This window comes from Carcharodon carcharias, chromosome 11, assembly GCF_017639515.1.
Source record: "Carcharodon carcharias isolate sCarCar2 chromosome 11, sCarCar2.pri, whole genome shotgun sequence".
Classification (NCBI taxonomy): Eukaryota; Metazoa; Chordata; class Chondrichthyes; order Lamniformes; family Lamnidae; genus Carcharodon; species Carcharodon carcharias.
Window position 1 is genome coordinate 125,432,239 of NC_054477.1, and position 25,531 is coordinate 125,457,769.

At 45.8% G+C, this 25,531-nt stretch overlaps 1 protein-coding gene across 4 annotated transcripts in view; it reads left to right on the forward strand.

Annotated features, from left to right (window-relative positions):
• uggt2 (UDP-glucose glycoprotein glucosyltransferase 2) overlaps window positions 1–25,531 on the forward strand; it is a 437,193-nt gene that overhangs the window by 122,277 nt on the left and 289,385 nt on the right. For all 4 annotated transcript variants that reach the window (XM_041199272.1, XM_041199273.1, XM_041199274.1 and 1 more), the window contains exon 11: window positions 13,149–13,209. In XM_041199272.1, coding sequence (XP_041055206.1) covers window positions 13,149–13,209 — 61 coding nt within the window. The remainder of the gene's footprint in view (window positions 1–13,148; window positions 13,210–25,531) is intronic.

Sequence of the window (25,531 nt, forward strand, 5' to 3'; positions counted from 1 at the left end):
ATTCCCTCTCCCTGGTGTGTCGCAGTGCCCCAGCTCAGTGACTCTGAGCCAAAGCTCCTCCAGTTGCAGACTTACTGCAGATGTGTTTGGCCTGGATCACACTGGCATCCAGAAGGCCCACACTCTGTAGCCACAGCACGTCATCTGCCCTGCCATCCTTATTAAGGCTTAAGTGGCTAATTATTTATCGTCTTAATTATTTTTAAGTTAAATAATGGGCAGAATTGTTCCAGATTAGTACTAAGTGCAATAGCGGGTGGGTAAAATGATGTCATTAGTTATGCATTCCCGGAAAAGACACTGTTTCAATGGCAGGCAGGATCACATTCGTCCACTACACCATCACCTCGCCACTTCATCATGCCAGGCACCATATTTAAAGTTCAGCCGTGCAAACGCATCTCAGTGCTTCCAGCCCAGGACTACAACGGAGAGGATATCCAGGAAGGGCAAAAAGACTGCGGTTCCCAGATATAGTGACATGTCGCTGGAATGCCTTTTGGACACCATGGAGGCCCGCCACGATGTCCTCTACCCCCGCTCTGGCTGCAGGTTGGGCAACAGAGTGACCAACGAGGCTTGGGAGGCAGTGGCAGTGGTGGTCAGTGCCAGTGCCCTTCAAAAGAGGCCAGCGACCCAGTGCCGCAAGAGGATGAATGATTTCCTCCTGTCTGCCAGGGTAAGTCACTCCTCATCACTCTCAACTCACACACTCACAAACCCATCACACATCCACAGGGCCCTCACGCACTGCCAGTTCAAGGGACATCACCTTTCACTCTTTCACACATATCTTCATTGTCCTCATCCCATCTATGGGACCACTCACCACCCACACATCCCAAGTATACTTATCATCTGGCCTGTCAAGCGCCCTGCTTACACTTTCTCCATCTCTATTCTTGCAGTACAAGCTGGCACACAAAAAGAGGGAGAAGTCACAGACTGGTGGAGATGGACATCGCTTGCTCCTTCTCCAGAGACACCCAGCTATGAACGTAGCTGTGGAAGAGGGTCAGACGGCCCCATCGATCGCCCGCTGCCTGGACTGTTATTGGCCAACTTGGCCAGGCCGAGATGCAGGTTCACGAGGAGGTACTCCTTCCTTCCCGCATCGGGTGAAGAAGATGTAGTTGCACAGCCTGGCACGTGTGTTAATCACTTGCACTATTTCTATGCTCTTAGCGCGCATGCGCGAAAGAGCGCAAGCCCCGACTCTCCCTCCTCATCCCGTCCGCACAGGGAATGCTCAGCGCTTCTGGGTGTGTGTCATGCTGGGCTGGCCTTAAAATGGCAGCGTGCAGCCAATCACGGGCGGCAATCAGCTGCGCGCCCACCGGCTCCCGCTTAGCCCGCCCGACGGGGAGAAAATTCTCCCCATAACGTGTTTGCTTTTATACTCTATGCCCCTAGTAATAGAGCGTACGATATTGTATGTTTTATTAACAAAGCTCTCAGCCTGTCCTGCCACCTTCAATGATTTGTGCACAAATACACCCAGGTCCCTCTGCTCCTGCACCCCCTTTAGAATTGTATCTTTTATTTTATATTGCGTCTCTGCATTTTTCCTCTCAAAATGAATCACTTCAGATTCCTCTGAATTATATTTCACATGCCACTTGTTTGCCCATTCCACCATGTCCATGTCCTTTTTACACTATCCTCCTCACAGTACACAATGCTCCCAAGTTTCGTATCATCTACAAATTTTGAAATTGTGGCCTGTCTCCAAAGTCTAGATCATTAATATATATCAGGAAGAGCAAAGATCCCAACACCAACCGATGGGAAACTCTGCTACAAACCTTCCTCCAGTCCGAAAAACATCCATTAACCACTACTCTGTTTCCAATCATTCAGCCATTTGAAATCCATGTTGCTACTCTTGCATTTATTTCATGAGGTATAAATTTACCAACAAGTCTGTTGTGCGGCACATTATCAAATGCCTTCTAGAAGCCCTTGTACAACACATCAACAGCATTACCCTCATCAACCTTCCCTGTTACCCCATTAAAAAACTCCAGCAAGTTAGTTAACAAATCCTTGTTGGCTTTCCTTAATTAATCTTCATTTGCCCAAGTGACCATTAATTTTATCCTGAATTATTGTTCTGGAAGCTTCCCCACCACTGAAGTTAAACTGATTGGCTTGTAGTTGCTTGACTTATCTTTACACCCTCTTTTTAACAAGGGTGTAAGATTTGCAATTCTTGAATTCTCTGGCACCACCCCTGAGTCTAAGGAAGACTGGAAAATTATGGCCAGTGCCTCTGCAATTTCCACTCTCACTTCCCTCAGCATCTTTGGATCTATCTCATCTGGTCCTGGTGCCTTATCAACTTTAAATACCTCCTCCTTATCAATTCTAAACCCTTCAGGTGACTGAATTACCTCTTCTTTCACCTGGGAGGTATCTTCTTCTTTGGTCAAGACAGATGCAAAATATTAATTTCATACCTCGGTTATGCCCCCTCCTTTTTGGTCCTTAATGAGCCCCAGTTGTCCTCTTCTTACCACCCTTTTTTTTATTTAAATGCCTATAGAAGAATTTTGGATTCCCTTTTATATTAGCTGCTAGCCTCTTTTCAGACTCTCTTTGCTCCCCTTTTATGCTTTTTCATTTCCCCTCAGCCTTCTAATTCATCCTGGTCCCCGGTTATATTATCCACCTGACATCTGTCATAAGCACATTTTATCTTCTTCATCTTAATCTCTAGCTCTGTTGTCATCCAGGGTGCTCTGGATTTTTTTGTGCTGCCTTTCCACTTTGTGGGAATATACCTTGTCTATGTCCTGAAATATCTCCTCTACAGGCAGCCCATTGTTCACATACCATGTTGTATGGTATGACAACCTTTGATTCCGCTTAATCTGAGCCAGGTCCTTTCTTACCCCAATGAAGTTGACTTTCCCTCAGCTAATTATCCTTACTCTGTTTTTTTCCTTGTCCTTTTCCATAACCAACTTAAACCTCGAGATACAGTGATCACTGTTCCCTAAAGCTTTCCCTACTGACGCTTGATCCACTTTACTCACCTCATTCCCACCTCATCTCTGTCTTAAACGAGCAACTATTTATTTTTTAAAACGTAAACCCTAGTTTGAAATTCTCCCACAGAATGAAACATCCTCTCCACATCGACTCTGCCAACACCCCTCAGGATCTTAAAGATTTCAATTAAGCCACCTCTCACTCTTCAAAATTCCAGTGGATACTAATCTAACCTGGCCAACCCTTCCTCATAAGACAACCCGCCGATTCCTGGTATTGGTCCAATAAACCTTCTCTGAACTGCTTTTAATACATTTACATTGTTCCTTAAATAAGAAGGCCAATACTGTACACAGTATTGCAGTTGTGGTCCCACCAGCCCAGTATAATTGAAGCAAAACCTTCCTACTCTTGTATTCAATTCCCCTCACAATAAACGATAACATTCTATTAGCTTTCCTAATTATTTGATGTACCTGCATACCTGCATTTGTGATTAATACATTAGGGCACCCAGATCCCTCTGAAGCTCAGAGCTCTGCAATCGCTCACCGTTTAGATAATATGCTTCTTTTTTATTCTTCCTGCCAAAATGGACAATTTCACATTTGCCCACATTATACTCCATTTGTCAGATCTTTGCCCACTCACCTAAGTTATCTATGTCACTTGTAGCCTCCTTATGTCCTTTTCACAACTTACTTTCCTACCTATCAAATTTAGCAACCATACCTTTGGTCCCATCATCTAAGTCATTAGTATACATTGTAAAAAGTTGAGGCCCCAGCACTGATCCCTGTGGCACATCACTCACCACATCTTGCCAACCAGAAAAAGACCTATTCATGACTACCCTCTGTTTCCTGTTAGCTAGCCAATCTTATATTCATGCCAATATATTACCCCCTACACCATGAGCTTTTATTTTTCCCAATAACCTTTGATATGGCATCTTATCAAATGCCTTCTGGAAATCTAAGTACAGTACATCCACCAGTTCCACTTTATCCACAGCACATTTAAATCTTTCAAAGAATTCCAGTAAATTGGTTAAACAATTTACAAAAAAACAAAAAGACTCACTTTCTATAGGACCAACGTTCACTTCACTAATTCTTCTTGTTTAAATACCTATAGAAACTCTTGCTATCCACCTTTATATTTTCTAGCAAGCTTTCTCTCGGACTCTAATTTTTCCCTCCTTATTAATCTTTTTGCCATTCTTTGCTGTTCTTCGTATTCTGTCCAATCTTCTGATCTGCCACCCATCTTTGCACAATTATATGCTTTTTCTTTTAAGTTTGATACTCTTTTTTAACATTTTTAGTTAACCACGGATGGTGGGTCCTCCCCTTGAAATTTTTCTTTCCCTTTAGAAGCCTGCCACGGCATCTCTATCATCTATCCCTTAACCTCATTTGCCAGTTCACTTTAACTTTCATGCCCTCATTATTGCCCATATTTAAGTTTAAAATACTAGTCTTGGATCCACTCTTCTCTCCCTCAAAGTGAATGTAAAATTCAATCATATTGTGATCACTGCTAACCAGGGGTGCCTTCACTATGAGGTTATAAATTAACCCCATCTCATTGCAGAGTATCAGGTCGAGTATAGCCTGCTTTCTGGTTGGCTCCAGAATGTGCTGTTCTAAGAAACTATCCCGAAAACATTCCATTAACTTCTCACCTAGGCTCCCTTTGCCCATCTGATTTTTTCAGACTATCTGTAGATTAAAACCCCCCATGATTATCATTGTATATCTTTCTGACAAACTCCCATTATTTCTTACTTTATACTCTGTCCAACCGTGTAATTACAATTAGGGGTCCTGTATGCCACTCCCACAAATGACTTTTTGCCTTTATTGTTTCTCATCTCAACCCAAACTGCTTCTACATTCTGGTTGCCTGAACTTAGGTTATATCTCTCTAATGCGTTAATACCATCATTAATTAACAGAACCACTCTCCACCTTTTCCTGGCTTCTGTCCTTCCTAAATGTTACATATCCTTCAACATTCAGGTCCCAATCTATATGATCCTATAGCCATGTCTCCGTAATGGACTAGTATTTTTTTATTTCTATTTGCAGCATTAGTTCATCTGTTTTGTTTTGAATGCTATGTGCGTTTAGATACAGACCCTTTAACTTTGACCTAATATTACCATTTTTAGTGTCTATCCTTATCTGCTGATTTACTCTTAGATTTGTATTCCCTGTTTCCTGTTCATTTTTGTCATGTTCTGTTTATCATTTCCCATATTAATACCTGTTTCTCTTGCCTTGTCTCTACTCTTTGGTTTACCACATCTTCCCAGATTTGATCCCTTGCCCCCACTATTTAGTTTAAAGCCCTCTCCACTTCCCTAGTCATGCGGCTCTCTAGAACATCAGTCCCTGCATGTTTCAGGTATAGACCATCCCAACGGTACAGCCACCACTTAGTACAGGTGCTAATGCCCCACAAACTGGAACCCACTTCTCCCACACCAGTCTTTGAGCCACACATTCATTTTTCTAAGCTTTTTTGCCCTCCGCCAATTTGCATGTGGCTCAAGTAATCATCCAAAGATTATTACTTTTAAGGTTCTACTTCTTAATTTGGTGCCTTGCTCCTCACACTGCCTATGCAGAACCCCTTCCTTGTCTTAGCTACGTCGTTAGTATCTACATGGACCACAACAACTGGATCCACCGCCTCCCACTGCAAGTTCCTCTGTAGTCCTGAGCAAATGTCCCGAACCCTAGTACTGGGCAGGCAACACAGCCATCTGGACTCTCACTCTTTGCTACAGAGAACAGCGTCAACCCCCCTCACTATACTATCCCCTACTATACTACATTGGTTATTGCTCCCCACTTGCTATCCACTTGAATAGCTTCCTGTACCACAGTGCCATGGTCAGTCAGCTCACCCACCTCGTAGCCCCTGCTCCTATCCAAACAAGCTGAGAGAACCTCAGATCTGTTGGACAATTGCAGAGGCTCACACTCCTGTCCTCTGGGTCCCTTTACCTGCTTCACTCACAGTCACAGCCTCCTGTCCCTCACCACCATCCAAATCAGAAAACCCTATCCTAAGGGTTGATGTTTTAAAGTTATTTTTCAGTATTCACATTGGAAGGAATTGTAAGTCAGAGCATATTTACTTTGTTATTCATGGAGTAACTAGTAAGTTAGGCTATTTAATTTTTTTAAAAGTTGTAGGTGAAGGTACAGGAGTATTGTTGTCAAATTTGACAGGACTAAATAATTACTGGCTGAGAATTTGCATTAATGGTGAATGCCATGAGTTGGATTATTTTTCCTCACTCTTAATTCAAATTAGCTTTGCACTGTAAGTTGCTAGAAATATGAATTTTGAGATCAAGGGGGCATCTGTGACCTTGGCGAAAGTGGTTGGTGGGGATCCGGAAGCAGACACGGACCCTGGAGGTGGGAAGGAGGAGGTCAAGGAGGTGAATGTCGATGGGGGTTGGATTTTTGGGAAGGAAGGGAACGTGCACATTCACCTGGACATCCCTGAAGGAAAAGGGTTGGGGCGGGGAGGTGGAATGTGATGCCGGGGGGGGTAGTTCCCTGTTATGGGGGAAAGGAAATGAGTGACTGGGGGAGAGTGAAGGATGGGAGAGTGTAAGTAAAACCGAATTAGCACCATGCTGTCCAAATTGACAGTGAAACGAGAGTCATGGTGGGCAAGATTATGTGCTGCATGAGAGTGTGATCAGTGGGTGGGCGGAGATGCAGCTCAGATGGCATCTGAAAGTGAACCCCAGCAGGCAGCATTAAAAATGTTCAGGACATTAAGATGAGTTTGAGACGTGAAGGATCCACTTGCATGGGAGAGTGCTTGCATGAGGCTCAGAAAGGCCCTGCTGCGCGCACACGTATCCCTGCAGAATCACTTGTGGGCCGGCTGCTCCCTCTGTGGCGATGGGGCTTCTGGGCTGCTTGTTTCCACCTCTTCACTGGAGGACGAGTCCTCTTGGCTGCAGATGAGGATGTGGATGGAGCTGAGGGACTGGCTGGCTGAGGGTGTTGGTCCCTTGGCAGAACTCCCTGTGAACCAAAGTAGAGATAAGTAGTGCTTAGCAGCAGAGTCGAAAGCAGGAGAGAGAGAGCAGTCACAATTGCATTGAAGGACCGATGATGTGGTGCAGGATCCTCAGGTGGGTGTTCGCTGCCGACCTCACTGTCACCACAGGCATGGTCCACATCCTCACCAGTCAGCACAATGGCATACTCCTCAAAGTGAGTGAGGGGTCTAATATGGGCCACACCCCCCCCCCCCTCCACCCAGAGCCCGGGACATCTCCCGGCTGATGTGAGCAGGCTTCTCCTGCATGAAAACAGATGGAGAGAGTGTGAGCAGGACAAGTGGCACTTCATGGGATGTTTGTGTGGTGAGCGGCGCCATGGACAGTAATAAGAATGTGAGCTCCAGAGGATATGAGCCTGATGGAGATGTGAAGGTGTGTGTGAGAAATAATGATGTTGTCCCTTGAGGTGTGAGATCCCTGTGGATATGTGATGGGTTTGTGAGTGTGAGTGTTGAGAGTGGTGAGAAGAGTAAGTTACCCTGGCAGAACGGATGAGACCATTCACCCTGTAGTGGCAATGGGTGGCTGTCCTCTTTTGTAGGGCATTGACCGCTGCTGCAACTGCCTGTTAAGCCTGGTTGTAATGCTGCTGCCCACCCTGCAGCCTGAGAGGGGTAGAGGACATCACGGCAGGCCTCCACACATCCAAAAGCATTCCATTGACATGTTGCTGAACCTGGGGACTGCAGTCTTTTTGTCTTTCGTGGACATCTTCCTTGCTGTAGGCATGACCTGGAAGCACTGAAATATGTGCAGCGGCTGGACTTGAAATATGGCGCCTGGTGTGAAGAAGCAGCAAAGTGAGGGCAGGCGGGCAGACGAATGAGAGCCCACCCGCCATCGAAACGGCATGTTTTCCGGGAATGCATAAATAATGTGGCGGGTTTGGGGTGATACAGCGTGAAAACCCACCATCACGGCCAATGGGTAAAACGTCGTTTTACCTGCTTGCTACAGCACTTAGTGCAAATCTGGGATGATTCCGCCCACAATATTTAACAAACTTAACATTTCCTCCTTGCTGTAAGCAGCATATCAGTTACCTTAATTTGGGGGGGGTCGGGGGGGGGGGGGGGGGGGGGGGGGGGGTGGGGGGGGGGGGGGGGAAGGAAATGTTTTGTCCCTCTTTAACAACCGTATAACTGGGTCATTCTTGTTTAGAATAGAAAAGCTTTCCTTTTGATCCTTCAAGTTAATTGCAACCAGAAATTATGGTTCATGTCCTTGCCTTTATGTATTAAATGTTTGCATGTTTTATATAGATCTCCTTGAATTTATAGGTCTATCAATGTGTATTTTCTAAGTGGAACACACAGAAAGTTAATGCAGTTGCTTGATAAATGTATGTTTGTAAATTTAGTCTTTAAAGTCTGTAAACTAAACCTTTAACTACATAATTATTATAGTGTTAATCTTTTAGTGATACCATTGCTGAGTGAAGATATTGTCTAGCTATATGCTACAAAAGCTTAGTTGTGCATCTAATGTGTGGATTTGATGTTTGGATAGTTATCCTATTGAAAATCATCGCTTGGGCGTTTCAAATAAATGTATCTAAAATGATGAATGTAGGATTCGAAATTATCTTATAGAACTCTGTGAGTTCTTATTTATAATCTCTCCTGTTTCCCTCCCTCTCTTAACATTTTAGATTAATGTGACTTTTAATATTGAGGTAGCAGGTTGCAAACTCCCAAGTTTAAAAATTAATTTTCACTTTTGTTTTAAATAATGGATCAAATGAAGCATTTTTATAAATTAGAGTTTTGTGGAAATATTCAATATGCAAGAAATATATCCAATTATACTTGTGAAGTACTTTGCTTTTAGGTACAAGCCCCATTGTGATACCATTGACAATCCATTGGAAGAGGGAATTGAATTGCTTTTGCCATCTTGCCACCACATCATACTTACTGTTTTTAATGTGGACAGGGTAACATCATCCCAAGGCTATTCCAGAACAATAACTGAAATAATAGGCTCATTGTGATGTCAGTTATTCCAGTTGATTTGGAGTGAGTTGGAACTGATGTTTCCATTTTAAAATCAGAAGGAAAAATACCTGCATTTAGAGAACCGTACTTTTATAATTTTCAAAATCTTGTTGGGCCATTAGATATTCATGGAATGAAACAATTTGTTTCTTTTAAAGCCGGACACCAAAATATACCAAAATTTAAAGCCTGTGGCAAGAACATAACATAAGAACATAAGAACTAGGAGCAGGAGTAGGCAATTTAGCCCCTCAAGCCTGCCCTGCCATTCTTTACGATCATAGTTGATCTCATTTCGGCCTGAACTCCAATTTCTCGCCCTCTCCCCATAACCTTTCAACCAATTACTAATTAAAAATCTGTCTATCTCCTCCTTAAATTTATTTAGCGTCCCGGCATCCACTGCACTCTGAGGTCGTGAATTCCACAGAATCACGACCCTTTGAGAAAAGTAATTCCTCCTCATCTCTGATTTAAATCTACCACCCCTTAGCCTAAAACTATGGTCTCTCATTCTAGACTACATTTCAGCAAATACAGGTTATTTTAAAAGCTTTGCATCTAGCTTGTGTTCATTACACTCACATTTTATGGCACATCTAAAGCACTCACTGGCTGAAGATGTTAAAAACCTCTCTGGATGTACCCTACTGGCAACAACTTTAAGCTGCTCCTGTAGCCTCCTTTGGAAGGGCCAAAATAGCAATATAAATATTAATAATTTTTAAATAATATTTTAGAACCAAAATCATGAGAGGAATGGACATAAGAAACTGTGGAAGGGTCAATAGTAGATTTAAGTTGAATGGCTAAAGAACCAAAGGTGACATGAGGAAAAACTTTCTTACCCAGTGAGTAGTTAGGATTGGGAATGCACTGCCTGAAAATGTGTTGCATGTTGATTCAGTTGTGGTTTTCAAAAAGGAATTGGATAATTTTCTGAATAGAATAAATTTGCAGGGTTAATGGAAAAGACACTGAGTGTGACTGACTAAGTTGCTCTTACAGAGAGTTGGTACAGGTGTCATGGGCCAAATGTAACCATTTATTACTCTATAAGTGTTGGCTGTCCTTTTCTTGGGCAATCCAGCTTCAACCCCACTTCTGGTGGTGATCGTCATCCTACACCTGATGGGGAGTTTCAATCCGCCAGAGTAGATGGGTTTCTGTGCACATTTCTTTGCCATACGTTATAAAAGCAAAAAAAATGCCGATGTATCAGGAAGCTGGTAAGAACTTGCCAGCTTCTTCATTTAATGTGAATCTCCTGGCAAGTGGACCAGCTGGGCACACATTGCTCGTGGTGGTCAACATCACAACAACACTGAATTAATTTGCCTCTTGCCCCTTCCAGGGATCTGCTGATGACATTTGTAGAATCTCACAACCTATTGCGTAGAAGTGCATCTTGCAGCATCTTGCAGCTAATGGATGCCTTGTTTGCTTGTGCCTGCTTTGCTACTGATGAGCCCTGTGAGAATGAGATGCTCTTGCTGGACTTCTTATAGATACAGGGAGACAACAGATTGCACAAATATGACAATCAGTCAATGCAGGAAGTGTTAATGAGCTGGAACTCACTGCCTACAAGGGTGGTGGAAGGGGAGATGATTAATGATTTCAAAAAGAAATTGGATGGGCACTTGAGGGAAACAAACTTGCTGGGCTATGGGGATAGAGTCAGGGAATAGGAATGCCTGAGTTGCTCTACAGAGAGCCGGCATGGACTTGATGGCTGAATGGCCTCTTTCTGTGCCTTTATGACTCTGATCCTAAGATGCTGCCTGACCTAGTTAAGTATTTCCAGCATTCTCTGTTTTTATTTCAATGTCAGGAAGTATGGTGGATTGCAAATTAGGATAAGTCCCAGCCTTACCCAGAGGTTCTATGTGCCTTGTCAAGTCTCCACCAACTTTAAACAAGCATTGGTTTAGGATGGGTAGAGACTTCCAGCCCCAATGAAGTTCTCACATTTATCTGTTCACTTGCTCAGTGGCTAGAATGCTGAGTGAAGCCAGATGTTGTGGCTACTTGATTGGTGAAAATAGTGTCCACCTGGAGGGTTCACACATTGGGCTGCAAGCTGGACCTTTGAAGAGGTGGTGAATATTTTTTTGATTTCAGTCTTCTTGACTCTCCTTATCTAGAGAGTCTCCTTACTTAGTTACAGTTAAGGATAGAGAAAGGAAGAGAGCAAAGAATGGAGAAGGAAATAAGATAAATTAGAGTCAAACAAGATGCAGAAAAAGAAAGAAAAATGATTGGATTAAGCGAGGGAGAAAAATAAAACATAAAGGAAAAGTAAGCAAATGTTTTAAATAAAAAAAACACTGAACAATTTAATACCTGTAGGAGTTGGTTTCAGTTGTTACCTTTCTGGGCCTCCAAGGCAGAGAGACATGCCAGAACCATACATCACCCCATTAACAAGATTTTATGCAGTGAAAGAGCAGCCCTATGTTTTTGCAGCACATTTAGCTCACATTTATGGGCAGAAATTTTCACTGAGCAGATGGGCGCACGTCCGACCAGCTGGAGAGTAAAATGATGTGTGATGACGTTGGACGAGCATCCCGACATCATCATGCACTCGTGATATTTCGGTCAGCGGGCATGCGCAGGAGTAGGCAGCACGCCTGCCGACAATTAACAGACCTATTAAGCCCTTTAAAGTTCTAACTGAATGAAATTTTTCACTGCTTGTCTAACCTTATGGTTGGTGGGCAGGCGAACAGGCCAGGTGGCCTTTGGATTTTTTAGGAAACCTCATCCACGGGCAGGATGAGGTTTCGAAGAGCAATTAAAAATTGAATTAAAATTTTCACACTTCCTTGCTCATTTGACAGAGTCACATGAGGGGACATGTTTTTAACATAGTGAAGTTTTTTATCTCTGATTTTTAAAATCTTCAGCTCTGTGCCTCAGAGAGCTTTCATTGCCTGCACTCTCAACTGGCCGTTAATTGGCCAGCCAGCGTGAAACCGATGTTGGGACCTGGTCTCGGTCAGCTTCACGACCACTGCCCGCTGCATCCACCCGACAAGGTCAAAATCCTTGCCTATGGCACAAATGATCGAATTCTTGACAATTGTAGACTGTAAGCTCCTGGCCTTGCTAGCAGGGGAATGACACAATTAATGACTATTTGTATCTCTGTGACAGAATTTTTGCTCCAATAAGGGGGTGGAAATGGAGTGGCCAGGTGTGTAATGTTGCACCGCTGGCTTGTGTGCCAGTTTGCAGACACCATCATGCCTGAGAGCCATCCTCTCAGAAGCTGCATTGGAATTGGAATGTTTAAAATAAGTTTGAGGTGTGTCAAAGGTCACTTACCAGAGGGAAATCCCCCTCTGCAATGACGTCTGGCAGATGTGCCCATTTTTTATTTCAGGTTTTTTTAAAAGTTGCTGAGAAAAGCTCTCTCTTACCCTTACCTGTAACGGCAAGCTGCAGCTCCTATTGTGTTGGAGGGTCTCTTATTGGCTCTCTAGCTACGAGAGCCTGCCCACCATCCTTACTTGGACAACAAGTGGCCTTTGGCCACTAATTGACCAATCAAGGCAAAATCACTGTTGAATGACAATTCCCAATGCAGTGCAGGGTCAGGACCTGCATTTGACCCAGATGTCAGGGTCCTGACCCAATATGCAAAATCCTGCCCATGGTGCATCTCTTCCACACAACAAATTGTTGGGTTTTTTATGCAGTTATAACTCACTGTTATTTTTCAAGTAACACCCCAGAGCACACTCTGTCATCCAACCCTTATACATGGTCTTGGGAAGCAGATGTTGACTCTGCGTAAAGCTGACATGATCAGTTATTTGGAATTGTATTTGTACTATTGTAATCCAGCCCATTTTAATTTATTTGTTATGCACAATTTCAATGGCCACGAAAAGCGACAAATCACCTTCTCTGGGCAGAGCTTAGAGTGCCAGCATTAAAGTTAGCATATAAGACATGGCTCCAAAAAAGGGAAAATTTTAGAGTGGAAAAGTTTAATTTCATATAATATTCTAGTTCTGAAGTGTTTTATTGGAATTCTACCACAGATCACTGACGAGAATAGCTGTAAACCAGGAAATGCGAAATGAAATAGCGGCAAATCAAAAGGTAGGCCTATTTCTGCCTTAGAAACTGTTGCATCTCCATGAATCTAGACAACTGTTCAAATATTATTAAGTTTGATTTTAAAGCTAACGAGAAAGTAAGATACTATTGTCGGGATTTTCCGCTCTCGATCAGGACAGGCAAGATGGGAGAATCTCACGAGAAGGCCCTAGGCATGTTTCGCAGTGATGTAAATTCGGGAAATGATTGTCTCGTCCCCTTGTCAATGGCAGGCCACGTTTCTTACCATTGGACATTGGGAACTTAATTTGAATATATTTGCATATCATTTCTGTGGCCACATGCCACAATCACCCCCCCCAACGTCAAATTTAAACCCCATGTCGGCCTCATTTTAGAAAGGCATGATTTACAACTGCCTTGAAAAGTTGTGCACCTGGATCCTGGACTTTAAGGGGAACTTGGAGATGAGTGCACACAACGTTCACGAGGATCCCATTGCAAGGAGGTGGCTCCGTGGATTCAGAGGTGTCACAGGCAAGTCCCCACACTAGCTTCTTTGCAGCTGGCTTGTGGTGCCAGGGCTAGGGCAACAGAGCTGGAGAGAAGGGGACCCTGGGGCTAGGACAATTGTGACAGAGAAAAGGGGACCTCAGGGTTAGGGCAATGGTGCCAGAGAGAAGGCAACCTCGAGGCTAGAGCAACAAGGGGGAGGACAGGTCATGGCAGCACAGACTGAAAGTTGCCAACAAACACATGCTGGGGGTTGGGAGGATGTGGGGAAGGAAAAGGCCAGGCAAATGGAAAAACGTGTCAAAGGTGAGCACTCTTCGACAGCTGAGACCATCTAGCTTGAGCTCGATTGACATGCCTGGAGTGAGGCATGTCAACAATTGTGCCCATTCAAGCAACACTAATTCCTTTGAATGCCAATGATTGTTGCTCTACTTTTAACCCCTTGCACACAGCCTTCAAAATCGAATGAGTGCAATGGTGCTGCAGAACCATTGGGTGACCCTTGGGAAAGGTCACCATGGAACACTGACAGAGGGATGTGCTCCTATTCCCTGGCATTATGTTTAAGTAGGCATTGAAAAGTCACCTTCATGGTCCAAGCAAACAGCAAAACCTTGGAGTGCAGGTTAGGACAATGCCTGCACCTGACATGCATTCAAGGGGCTGAAGCTGTCGCCACTCGGTCCTATGATGTGGGGTAGTGTGTGGCCATGGTGAACCATCTTATGCACTAAACACTGGGCATCCATGTGGTCATGTGGACTTTCCGGCTCACGTGAAGGGGCCTTGAGAGGCAGCCATAGGTGATGACTGGACCAAGAGTGGTGCTTAGGAGACAATTGCTGACCCTTGTGCCTCTCTTTGATACTGCAGTGAGGAGACTATCAGGAAGATGGTGCCTGATAATCTTTCTGTCTGCTTCATTGCTTATAGGCAAGAGAGAAGATGGAGAAGAAAGTGACAGAGGCACGTGTCTTGCTAAGGGAGGAGCAGAACCCTCAAGACCAAGGGGTGGCAGGGCCTCCTCCACACACAGAAAATGAACCCCAGGGAGCTGTCGTTCATAGGTGCATCACTAGACACTAGGTCCATAGACTGTGCATGTGCTACCTTGCAGATGAGCGAGAATCAGTGTCACCGATGTTAAAGGAACTGGTCACTCACACATGCCACGTTTTGCAGTATTTAGCACCACGGGGTCTTAGAGGGCGTTCACTGACAATGGCAGTGAAGGTGACCGTTGCGCTCAGTTTCTACGGCAGTGACTCCTTCCAGGGCTCCACAGGGGACCTGTGCGCTATCTCTCAAGCCTCCACTCCTAAATGTATCCAGGAGGTCATGGATGCCTTTTTTACCAAGGCATGCACCTTTGTCAATTTCAACAGGGATCATGCAAGCCAGGACGCCAGAGCACTGGGCTTTGCTGAGATATCCGGATTCCTACAGGTGTAGGGTGTCATCGACCACACTCACGAGGCTCTTAAATCTCCCTGGCAACAATCAGCCCAGTATGGGAACCGCAGAGACTTCCACTCTCTCAATGTTTGGCTGGTCTGTGACCATAACAAACGGATCATGCATGTTTGTGCAAGATACCCTGGAAGTGTCCACGACTTATAGCAGATCCCTGACATCTTCTAGAGACAACACAGGCTTCAAGGTTGGCTCCTCAGGGACAAGGGCTACCCACAAAGGACGTGGCTGATGACCCCATGCAGTGGCCTCAGACTGCTTCTGCGAGAAGGTACAGTGGGTCTCATGCTGCAACCCGGAGTTTGGTGGAGCACACCGTAGAGATCGTGAAAATGAGATTCTGCTGCCTCAACAGATCTGGACAGGGGCACTCCAGTACACTCCCAAGAGGGTATCACGCATTATCGTGGCTTGCTGCATGCTGCACAACCTTGCGATGAAAAGGGGGAGGACCTAGTTGAAGACACAAAGCTGAGTGGGAGGGTGAGCTGTGAGGAGGATGCAGAGATGCTTCAGTGTGATTTGGACAAGCTGAGTGAGTGGGAAAATGCATGGCAGATGCAGTATAATGTGGATAAATATGAGGTTATCCACTTTGGTAGCAAAAACAGGAAGACAGATTATTATCTGAATGGCTATAAATTGAGAGAGGGGAATGTGCAACAAGACCTGGGTATCCTTGGACACCAGTTGCTGAAGGTAAGCGTGCAGGTGCAGCAGGCGGTAAAGAAGGCAAATGGTATGTTGGCCTTCATAGCTAGAGGATTCGAGTACAGGAGCAGGGATGTCTTGCTGTAATTATACAGGGCCTCGGTGAGACCACACCTGGAATATTGTGTGCAGTTTTGGTTTCCTTATCTGAGGAAGGATGTGCTTGCTATAGAGGGAGTGCAGTGAAGGTTTGCCAGACTGATTCCCGGGATGGCGGGACTGACATAAGCGGAGAGACCGAGTCAATTAGGATTATATTCGCTGGAGTTCAGAAGAACGAGGGGGAATCTCATAGAAACCTATAAAATTCTAACGGACTAGACAGGGTAGATGCAGGAAGGATGTTCCCGATGGTGGGGGAGTCCAGAACTAGGGGTCACAGTCTGAGGATACGGGGTAGACTATTTAGGCCTGAGATGAGGAGAAATTTCTTTACCCAGAGAGTGGTGAGCCTGTGGAATTTGTTACCACAGAAAGTAGTTGAGGCCAAAACATTGTATGCTTTCAAGAAGGAGTTAGATATAGCTCTTGGGGTGAAAGGGATCAAAGGATATGGGGAGAAAGCGGGAGCAGGCTATTGAGTTGGATGATCTGCCATGGTCATAATGAATGGCGGAGCAGGCTCGAATTGCCGAATAGCCTACTCCTGCTCCTAGTTTCTATGTTTCTATGAGGAAATAGGTGAACTGCATGTCTCCTCTGATGAGTTGGAAGTTGAAGGGGATGAGGGTGATGAAGTCCTGGCAGGGAAGGATGCAGGTGATGAGGCCATTGCACTGGCCAGATGAGGCAGGTGTGCTCGTGAGACCCTCATTGCCACAGATTCCAGGAGGATGATGCAGTGAGGACACTCCTGAAAGCTTCACTTTGCATCTGGGAATGTCTGACCCCTGTCTGGCTGAGGGCAGCACACAAATGCTCCGTGCAGAGGTTCATATTGTGGAGATGCTGCTGAGATACAGCAGGCACATGGACTTTAATAGCACTTGATCTTCTGGCAGGCTTCATCACCTGTTCTCTTCAGCACTACACCTTCACTTGTCAGGAATGCTGATGGGATGGGGGCGTGGTCCTGCCTCTAATGTGCTGAGAGCACACAGAGAACATCATGGAACGCAGTGAAGCTTGGGTGCGAGACTTGTACAGCAAATACAAGCCACATTGAAGTGCAGGTATCACTGATCTGGAGAGTGACTTTGAAGCCAGACAATCACTGTGCTCAGAAGGTTACACATTGCACAGAAGAGAGGGACCAAGGTTTCACATCTGATTGACATAAACACTGCTCGTCATATCAAGGAGCCGTAGACAAGGAGATATTCTTGAGAGTGTATTTCCAATGGACAACATTAGGTACAAGTGATTTATACCCATGCCCACATTGTGCAACTACATCTTCTTGACCTTTCTAAATCTGTCTTGGTGCAATCCTGACATCCGCAGCAGAAGTGGAGGTGGCCTGCTATATCCTGTTGTCTGTGATGACCATGACGGTCATCTTCTGGAGGGCCGAGACCTGGAGGGCCCTGCCAGCTTTCTGGGTCCTGCTGTATGGCAGTGCCATCTCCTCAGCCTGCAGAGCTGGAGTTGCTGGGGTCACAGGAAGAGGGGATTTGGAAGGGCCGGCCACTCCCGGGGTCATCTGGGTGGATGGCCTTGGGGTGTGGACTTGCTGATTTTCCTCGCTAATGGGTGCCCGAAGGCCCTGGCTGACTCCTTGAGAGGAAGGGACAGCTGGAGTGGGCTCAGGGTGCCCTGTCCCCCCTCGCATTGACATTGATGGATGCCAGCAAGTGCCTCAGCGATGGAGTGCAGCTTCTGAAGTTGTGCAGGACCAATGTCCTGGATCAAGGTCTCCATGGTCACTGCCACCCTGCCAGTGTTGACTCAATGCATTGGCATGCCGGCACTATCACCTCCGATCTGAAGAAGGGCAGACTCCTCCATCATGCCTTGCAATCTGAGAGTGCAGCAGATATCCCTTCGCAATATTTCCGAGCTTTTCTTTGCAGCTCCAGCAACTGAGGCTCCACATCTGACTCGGTCTCAGCAGATTCCTGGCCTCCTGCAGTCCTCTGAGTGCTGGCACCCTGAATGTCCCTGCCTCCATCTGCCGTGGATCAGACAGTGCGATGTACTCACCAGATTGTGATCCTGAGACTGCTGTAGAACTAGATCCCACCGAGGTATGTGTCTCTGTACTGGTGGAGGGTGTGGGTGGGTGCTGCAACAGGTTTTCAGTGTCTGCGAATTCCTCTTCTGTGGTGTCCTCGGGGCTCGAGTCGAGGACCTGGCTCATGGATCCCCTCGGCTGATTCCTATGAAAGAAAGGAGAGATAATTAGTGCATGGCAGTGGCCTGTGACACAGGAGACATCTTGCACAGTATGGTTGTCTGATGGATGTTGCGGTGCTGGATCCTCACTTGGTTAAACGCTGCTGACCTCACCGTCAGCACAGGAACCGTCCACATCCTCGTCACAGCCTGTCAGGACCTTGAGGTCGGGCATTCTTCCACCAGTCTGAGATCTCTCCCTTTTGCTGTGTGCCAGCATGTCCTGCACAAAGATATATAGAGAGTGTGTAAATAGTATGCCTGCCAGGCATGTGTCAGTGGTGCCATGGATGGGCTGTGGACATGATCCGCAGGGCAGATGGAAGGTGTGTGTGAGAGAGTGAGCGGTGATGTCCCTTGAACTGGCAGTGAGTGAGATCCCCATGAATGTGTGATGGGTTTGTGAGTGTGTGAGTTGAGAGTAATGAGAAGAGTGACTTACCCTGGCAGAACGGAGGAGATCACTCATCCTCTTTTAGCACTGGGTGGCTGTCATCTTTTGAAGTGTGTTGTCACTGATCACCGCTTCCACCGCCTCCCATGTGGATTGTTGACCTTGCTTGCTGGTCTTTGCCCTGAGAGGGGGTAGAGGACATTGCGACAGGCCTCCACTACATCCAGTACACGCTCAAGAAAGGCATAGCTTAATTTGAGGGCTTTGGCAGCCTATCCCTTAGAGAGTGCTAGCTCTGTGCAAGGGCGGCCTTTAAATATGGGCCCGGATTACTGAAGCTCTGAGGTCACAGCGGGGCAGGCGAATCCAAGGCCGCCCCACCAGAGATCCAATGTAAAACCTGTGCCTCTGATTTTATTTTCACCTTATCCCATAGGATATGGGATGAAATTTCACCATTGCCATTAGTGAGTCAAATGCCAATTTCCCTGCCTGATATTGGACTTTGCTGATTTCAGGGAAAATCCCGGCCTATGAATTTAATTAAAATAAAACATCCTTTTGAAAACTCCAAATTAATCATTTGGTGCAGGAGTGGCTATTTTCTATAAAGTGCTAAAGAATTAGAACTCTTGGGAACCAGGTGCTAAACCTGGAGTATTGTCTGCAGTTTTGGTCAGAACTGTCGAAGGGTCATGAGGACTCGAAACGTCAACTCTTTTCTTCTCCGCCGATGCTGCCAGACCTGCTGAGTTTTTCCAGGTAATTCTGTTTTTGTTCTCTATTCACTGGAGTTTAGAAGAATGAGAGGGGATTTCACTGAAACATATAAAATTCTGACAGGGATGGACAGATTGGATGCAGAGATGATATTTCTACTGTCTGGGGGGTCTAGAACAAAGGGTCACGGTCGTGGGATACAGACTAGACCATTTAGGACTGAAATGAGGAGAAACTTATTCATTCAGAGGGTGGTGAACCTATGGAATTCTCTACCACAGAAAGTTGTGGAGGCCAAGTCACTGAATATATTTAAGAAGGAAGTAGAGCGATTTCTGAACTCTAAAGATGCCAAGGGATATGGGGAGAGCATGGCAGTACTGTGTTGAGATAGAGGATCAACCATGATCATACTGAATGTTGGAGCAGGCCCGAAGAGACGAATTATCTACTCCTGCTCCTATTTTCTATGGCTCTGCTCAAAGCCCTGTTTATAAGTTTGTTCAAAAATTAGCATTTGGACAAATCTGTTGATCTTGTTACCATTATTATTTCCACGTCATTTAAGAATGTAAGCCCAGAATAAAAAAAATTAATTAACCTTTTTAATTAGACAATCTGTATTAACAAACATTCACAGCATTTTCACAATGCAATTATTCATCCATTAGAGCAAAAATACTACAGTGCCCATCTTCATCTTTATCCTATATACAACGTCTATCTCATTATTCCTAACAGGCTTTGTTTGTGAGCTGTAATCATTCAAATACTGAAAATATTTCCATGTGATACTTTGGTGTGCTGACAGACTCAGTTCATCTGCCGAAAGCCAGTGAAGCCAGAAGCAACGCTGCTGATGTGCAAATTGCTTTGGACTTAAGGAAATTATTAGCTTTCTGATATTCAGGCTTGAAGATGTAGATCAGTTAAATGAGTTTGTGAGTACTTACACATTGAAGCTCTCAGCACGAGATCGGACCACGCAGGATACCTGTCAGTTAATTTTTGGCAGACATGAAAGAACATGGCAAGAGCAGGAAGTGGTGTCAGCAATATACTGGCAAAAGAGAAAAGGGAAGGGGCCTGAGTAGGACTGGAATAATAAATGTTCCACATGCCTGATCAAAAGGCAGGTTTAGCTAGGACCCATGCAAGTACCGTAGCATCCAACACCTTTTATTTGGAGGAAGCGAGTGGAATTGAAGGAGAAGTTATTCAGTGTGAGAACAAACTCAGCCAAGTGGAAAAGAGTGATGTTGATGTTTGGACCTCTGTTCCAGGGAGAAGCTGCAAGCTCTCACTCACATCATCCTGATGGGGAATAGAGTGCAGAGGGAGTGGATGTCTATGGTGGAGAGTGAACAGTTAGGGCCAGTAAAATGGAAATTTCTGAAGTGACATAGGGCATTGGTGCATATATGGATTTGGATAGGAAGAAACTGGACAATGGGAGAAAGAATAGAGTTGAGATTGGAAACAATACATTCAGTGGGACAGGAACAGGCTGAAACAAGGGGTTAACCAGGGCAGCCATGTTTATCAATTTTGGGAAGAAGGTAGAATTGGGCTGTTTGGGATTGGAGGGCTATGAAGTTGGAGGTTGTAGAGGGAAGATCTCCAGAGCAGACTGGGTGACCACTTTGTGGCCAGTCCGCAAGCATGACCCCAAGCTTCCTGTCACTTGCCATTTTAATTCCCCATCTTGCTCCGACTCTGACACTTCTGTCCATGGCCTGCCACGGTGTTCCAGTAAAGCTGAACACAAGCTCAAGGAATAGCACCTTATCTTTCGGCTTGACATTCTACTGCCTTCTGGATTCAACATTGAGTTCAAAATTTTAGATAATAATCGCTGCCTCCATCTTGTTCTATATGTGTTTATTTTTGGCTGGTTCAATCTTGTCTTGTTTCTTTCCTCATTACTTTATGTTGCATTCAGCTGTTGTGTAGCCATTCATGCCTCATCTGTTGTTTCTTTACTATTGTCATTACCACTCTCTTTGGCTTTTGTACCATGGAATCTTTAACCTTTTCTGCCCTCCACCCTATCACAGACTTTTCCTTTTGTTCTTCCTGCCTTCTGCCCCCTTCCACTGTCTTAAAGCTACTACATTTCTATCTTTCTTCAGTTCTGATGAAAGGTCATCTTGACCAGAAATGTTGGGGAGAATTTTCTCCCCGTTGGGCGGGCTGGTTGGGAACGGGTGCGGGCAAGCACAGAGCCGATCACTGCCAGCAATTGGCTGTGCTGCCATTTTACGTCGATGGGCCAATTAAGGCCCGCCCAGCGTGCCATGCACCCAGAAGTGCTCAGTGCTACCTATGCGGGTGGGGATGAGGAGGTAGAGTCGGGGCCTGCACTCTTTTGCTGCCTCAGGGAGATTAACTTCAGTTTTAAACTTCACAATAAAGGAAGTTGAAAATCATTTACACAAGACCCCTCATGTGACAGCGTCACGTGAGCTGGGACATGTTTATGAAATGTTTGAAAATTTTTTATGAATTTAGTAAATCCTTAATAAATCCTGGCCATGGATGAGGTTTCATGAAAAATGCGAAGGCAGCCTGGGCTCTTCGCCTGCCCGTTAACCTTAAGGTTGGATGGGCAGCCCTGTCCAATTGGTTAGTTAGATTACTCATGCCCCTTAACAAGCCTTTGACAGTTCGGTGCGCGCGCAGCCGACTCTGGTGCACGCCCGCCAAATAAAAGATTGGACTGATGCACGGTGACGTCTGGACGTGCGCCCGATGTCACCGCGTCATTTTATGGGTCGGCGTGCGGGGTCCACCGAAAAGTCTGGCCATTAATTCTGTTTCTGTCCACAGATGCTGGATGACTATTTCCAGCATTTTTTAATATTTATTTCAGATTTCCAGCATCCGTCGTATTTTGCTTTTGTACTAGTCGACTATAATGTCAATCCTCTTAGACTTTCATTGAAACCAATGATTTTAAGAAGCAAAGTTTAATAGTAAAAAACACTGTTGAAAAGTGAAACATTTGATACATTAATGCCAATAATTGATTTGAAATCTGAGCTAATTGCAGTTATTCTAAGTCATTATCTATCATACTTGCTGATTTAAAAGCACCTTTTGAAGTTATTTTTAATACATTTAAGCAATTACTTTTTCAAAAATATGCACCCTTTTCTAGCGGATTATGGAACTTACATTTCAGTCTGTTGCTGCGTCAATATTTCTGGCTGATAGCTCAGCTGAAATATTTCAACAGAGTGGATGAAATTTGATAAAAACAAAAAAACTGCAGATGTTGGAAATCCAAAACAAAAACAGAATTACCTGGAAAAACTCAGCAGGTCTGGCAGCATCGGCAGAGAAGAAAAGAGTTGACGTTTCGAGTCCTCATGACCCTTCGACAGAACTTGAGTTCGAGTCCAAGAAAGAGTTGAAATATAAGCTGGTTTAAGGTGTGTGTGTGGGGGGCGGAGAGATAGAAAGAGAGAGAGAGAGAGAGGTGGGGGGGTGTGGTTGTAGGGACAAACAAGCAGTGATAGAAGCAGATCATCAAAAGATGTCAACGACAATAGTACAATAGAACACATAGGTGTTAAAGTTGGTGATATTATCTAAACGAATGTGCTAATTAAGAATGGATGGTAGGGCACTCAAGGTATAGCTCTAGTGGGGGGTTTTTTTTTAAATAATGGAAATAGGTGGGAAAAGGAAAATCTTTATAATTTATTGGAAAGAAAAGGAAGGGGGAAACAGAACGGGGGTGGGGATGGGGGAGGGAGCTCACGACCTAAAGTTGTTGAATTCAATATTCAGTCCAGAAGGCTGTAAAGTGCCTAGTCGGAAGATGAGGTGTTGTTCCTCCAGTTTGCGTTGGGCTTCACTGGAACAATGCAGCAAGCCAAGGACAGACATGTGGGCAAGAGAGCAGGGTGGAGTGTTAAAATAGCAAGCGACAGGGAGGTTTGGGTCATTCTTGCGGACAGACCGCAGGTGTTCTGCAAAGCGGTCGCCCAGTTTACGTTTGGTCTCTCCAATGTAGAAGAGACCACATTGGGAGCAACAAATGCAGTAGACTAAGTTGGGGGAAATGCAAGTGAAATGCTGCTTCACTTGAAAGGAGTGTTTGGGTCCTTGGACGGTGAGGAGAGAGGAAGTGAAGGGGCAGGTGTTGCATCTTTTGCGTGGGCATGGGGTGGTGCCATAGGAGGGGGTTGAGGAGTAGGGGGTGATGGAGGAGTGGACCAGGGTGTCCCGGAGGGAGCAATCCCTACGGAATGCCGATAAGGGAGGTGAAGGGAAGATGTGTTTGGTGGTGGCATCATGCTGGAGTTGGCGGAAATGTCGGAGGATGATCCTCTGAATGCGGAGGCTGGTGGGGTGATAAGTGAGGACAAGGGGGACCCTATCATGTTTCTGGGAGGGAGGAGAAGGCGTGAGGGCGGATGCGCGGGAGATGGGCCGGACACGGTTGAGGGCCCTGTCAACGACCGTGGGTGGAAAACCTCAGTTAAGGAAGAAGGAGGACATGTCAGAGGAACTGTTTTTGAAGGTAGCATCATCGGAACAGATGCGACGGAGGCGAAGGAACTGAGAGAATGGGATGGAGTCCTTACAGGAAGCGGGGTGTGAGGAGCTGTAGTCGAGATAGCTGTGGGAGTCGGTGGGTTTGTAATGGATATTGGTGGACAGTCTATCACCAGAGATTGAGACAGAGAGGTCAAGGAAGGGAAGGGAAGTGTCAGAGATGGACCACGTGAAAATGATGGAGGGGTGGAGATTGGAAGCAAAATTAATAAATTTTTCCAAGTCCCGACGAGAGCATGAAGCGGCACCGAAGTAATCATCGATGTACCGGAGAAAGAGTTGTGGAAGGGGGCCGGAGTAGGACTGCAACAAGGAATGTTCCACATACCCCATAAAGAGACAGGCATAGCTGGGGCCCATGCGGGTACCCATAGCCACACCTTTTATTTGGAGGAAGTGAGAGGAGTTGAAGGAGAAATTGTTCAGCGTGAGAACATGTTCAGCCAGACGGAGGAGAGTAGTGGTGGATGGGGATTGTTCGGGCCTCTGTTCGAGGAAGAAGCTAAGGGCCCTCAGACCATCCTGGTGGGGGATGGAGGTATAGAGGGATTGGACGTCCATGGTGAAGAGGAAGCGGTTGGGGCCAGGGAACTGAAAATTGTTGATGTGACGTAAGGTGTCAGAGGAATCACGGATGTAGGTGGGAAGGGACTGGACAAGGGGAGAGAGAAGGGAGTCAAGATAACGAGAAATGAGTTCTGTGGGGCAGGAGCAAGCTGAGATGATCGGTCTACCGGGGCAGTTCTGTTTGTGGATTTTGGGTAGGAGATAGAAACGGGCCGTCCGAGGTTGGGCGACTATCAGGTTGGAAGCTGTGGGAGGGAGATCCCCAGAGGAGATGAGGTCATTGACAGTCCTGGAAACAATGGCTTGATGTTCAGTGGTGGGGTCATGGTCCAGGGAGAGGTAGGAGGAAGTGTCTGCGAGTTGACGCTCAGCCTCCGCGAGGTAGAGGTCAGTGCGCCAGACAACAACAGCACCACCCTTGTCAGCGGGTTTGATGACAATGTCAGGGTTGGACCTGAGAGAATGGAGTGCAATAAGTTCAGAGAGAGACAGGTTAGAATGGGTGAGAGGAGCAGAGAAATTGAGACGACTAATGTCGCGCCGACAGTTCTCAATGAAATGATCGAGAGATGGTAAGAATCCAGAGGGAGGGGTCCAGGTGGAGGGAGAATATTGGAGATGGGTAAAAGGATCCGTTGAACTGGGAGAGGACTCCTGCCCAAAGAAGGGAGCCCGGAGACGAAGACGGCCACGGTCGTTGACAGGGCCCTCAACCGTGTCCGGCCCATCTCCCGCACATCCGCCCTCACGCCTTCTCCTCCCTCCCAGAAACATGATAGGGTCCCCCTTGTCCTCACTTATCACCCCACCAGCCTCCGCATTCAAAGGATCATCCTCCGCCATTTCCGCCAACTCCAGCATGATGCCACCACCAAACACATCTTCCCTTCACCCCCCTTATCGGCATTCCGTAGGGATTGCTCCCTCCGGGACACCCTGGTCCACTCCTCCATCACCCCCTACTCCTCAACCCCCTCCTATGGCACCACCCCATGCCCACGCAAAAGATGCAACACCTGCCCCTTCACTTCCTCTCTCCTCACCGTCCAAGGACCCAAACACTCCTTTCAAGTGAAGCAGCAT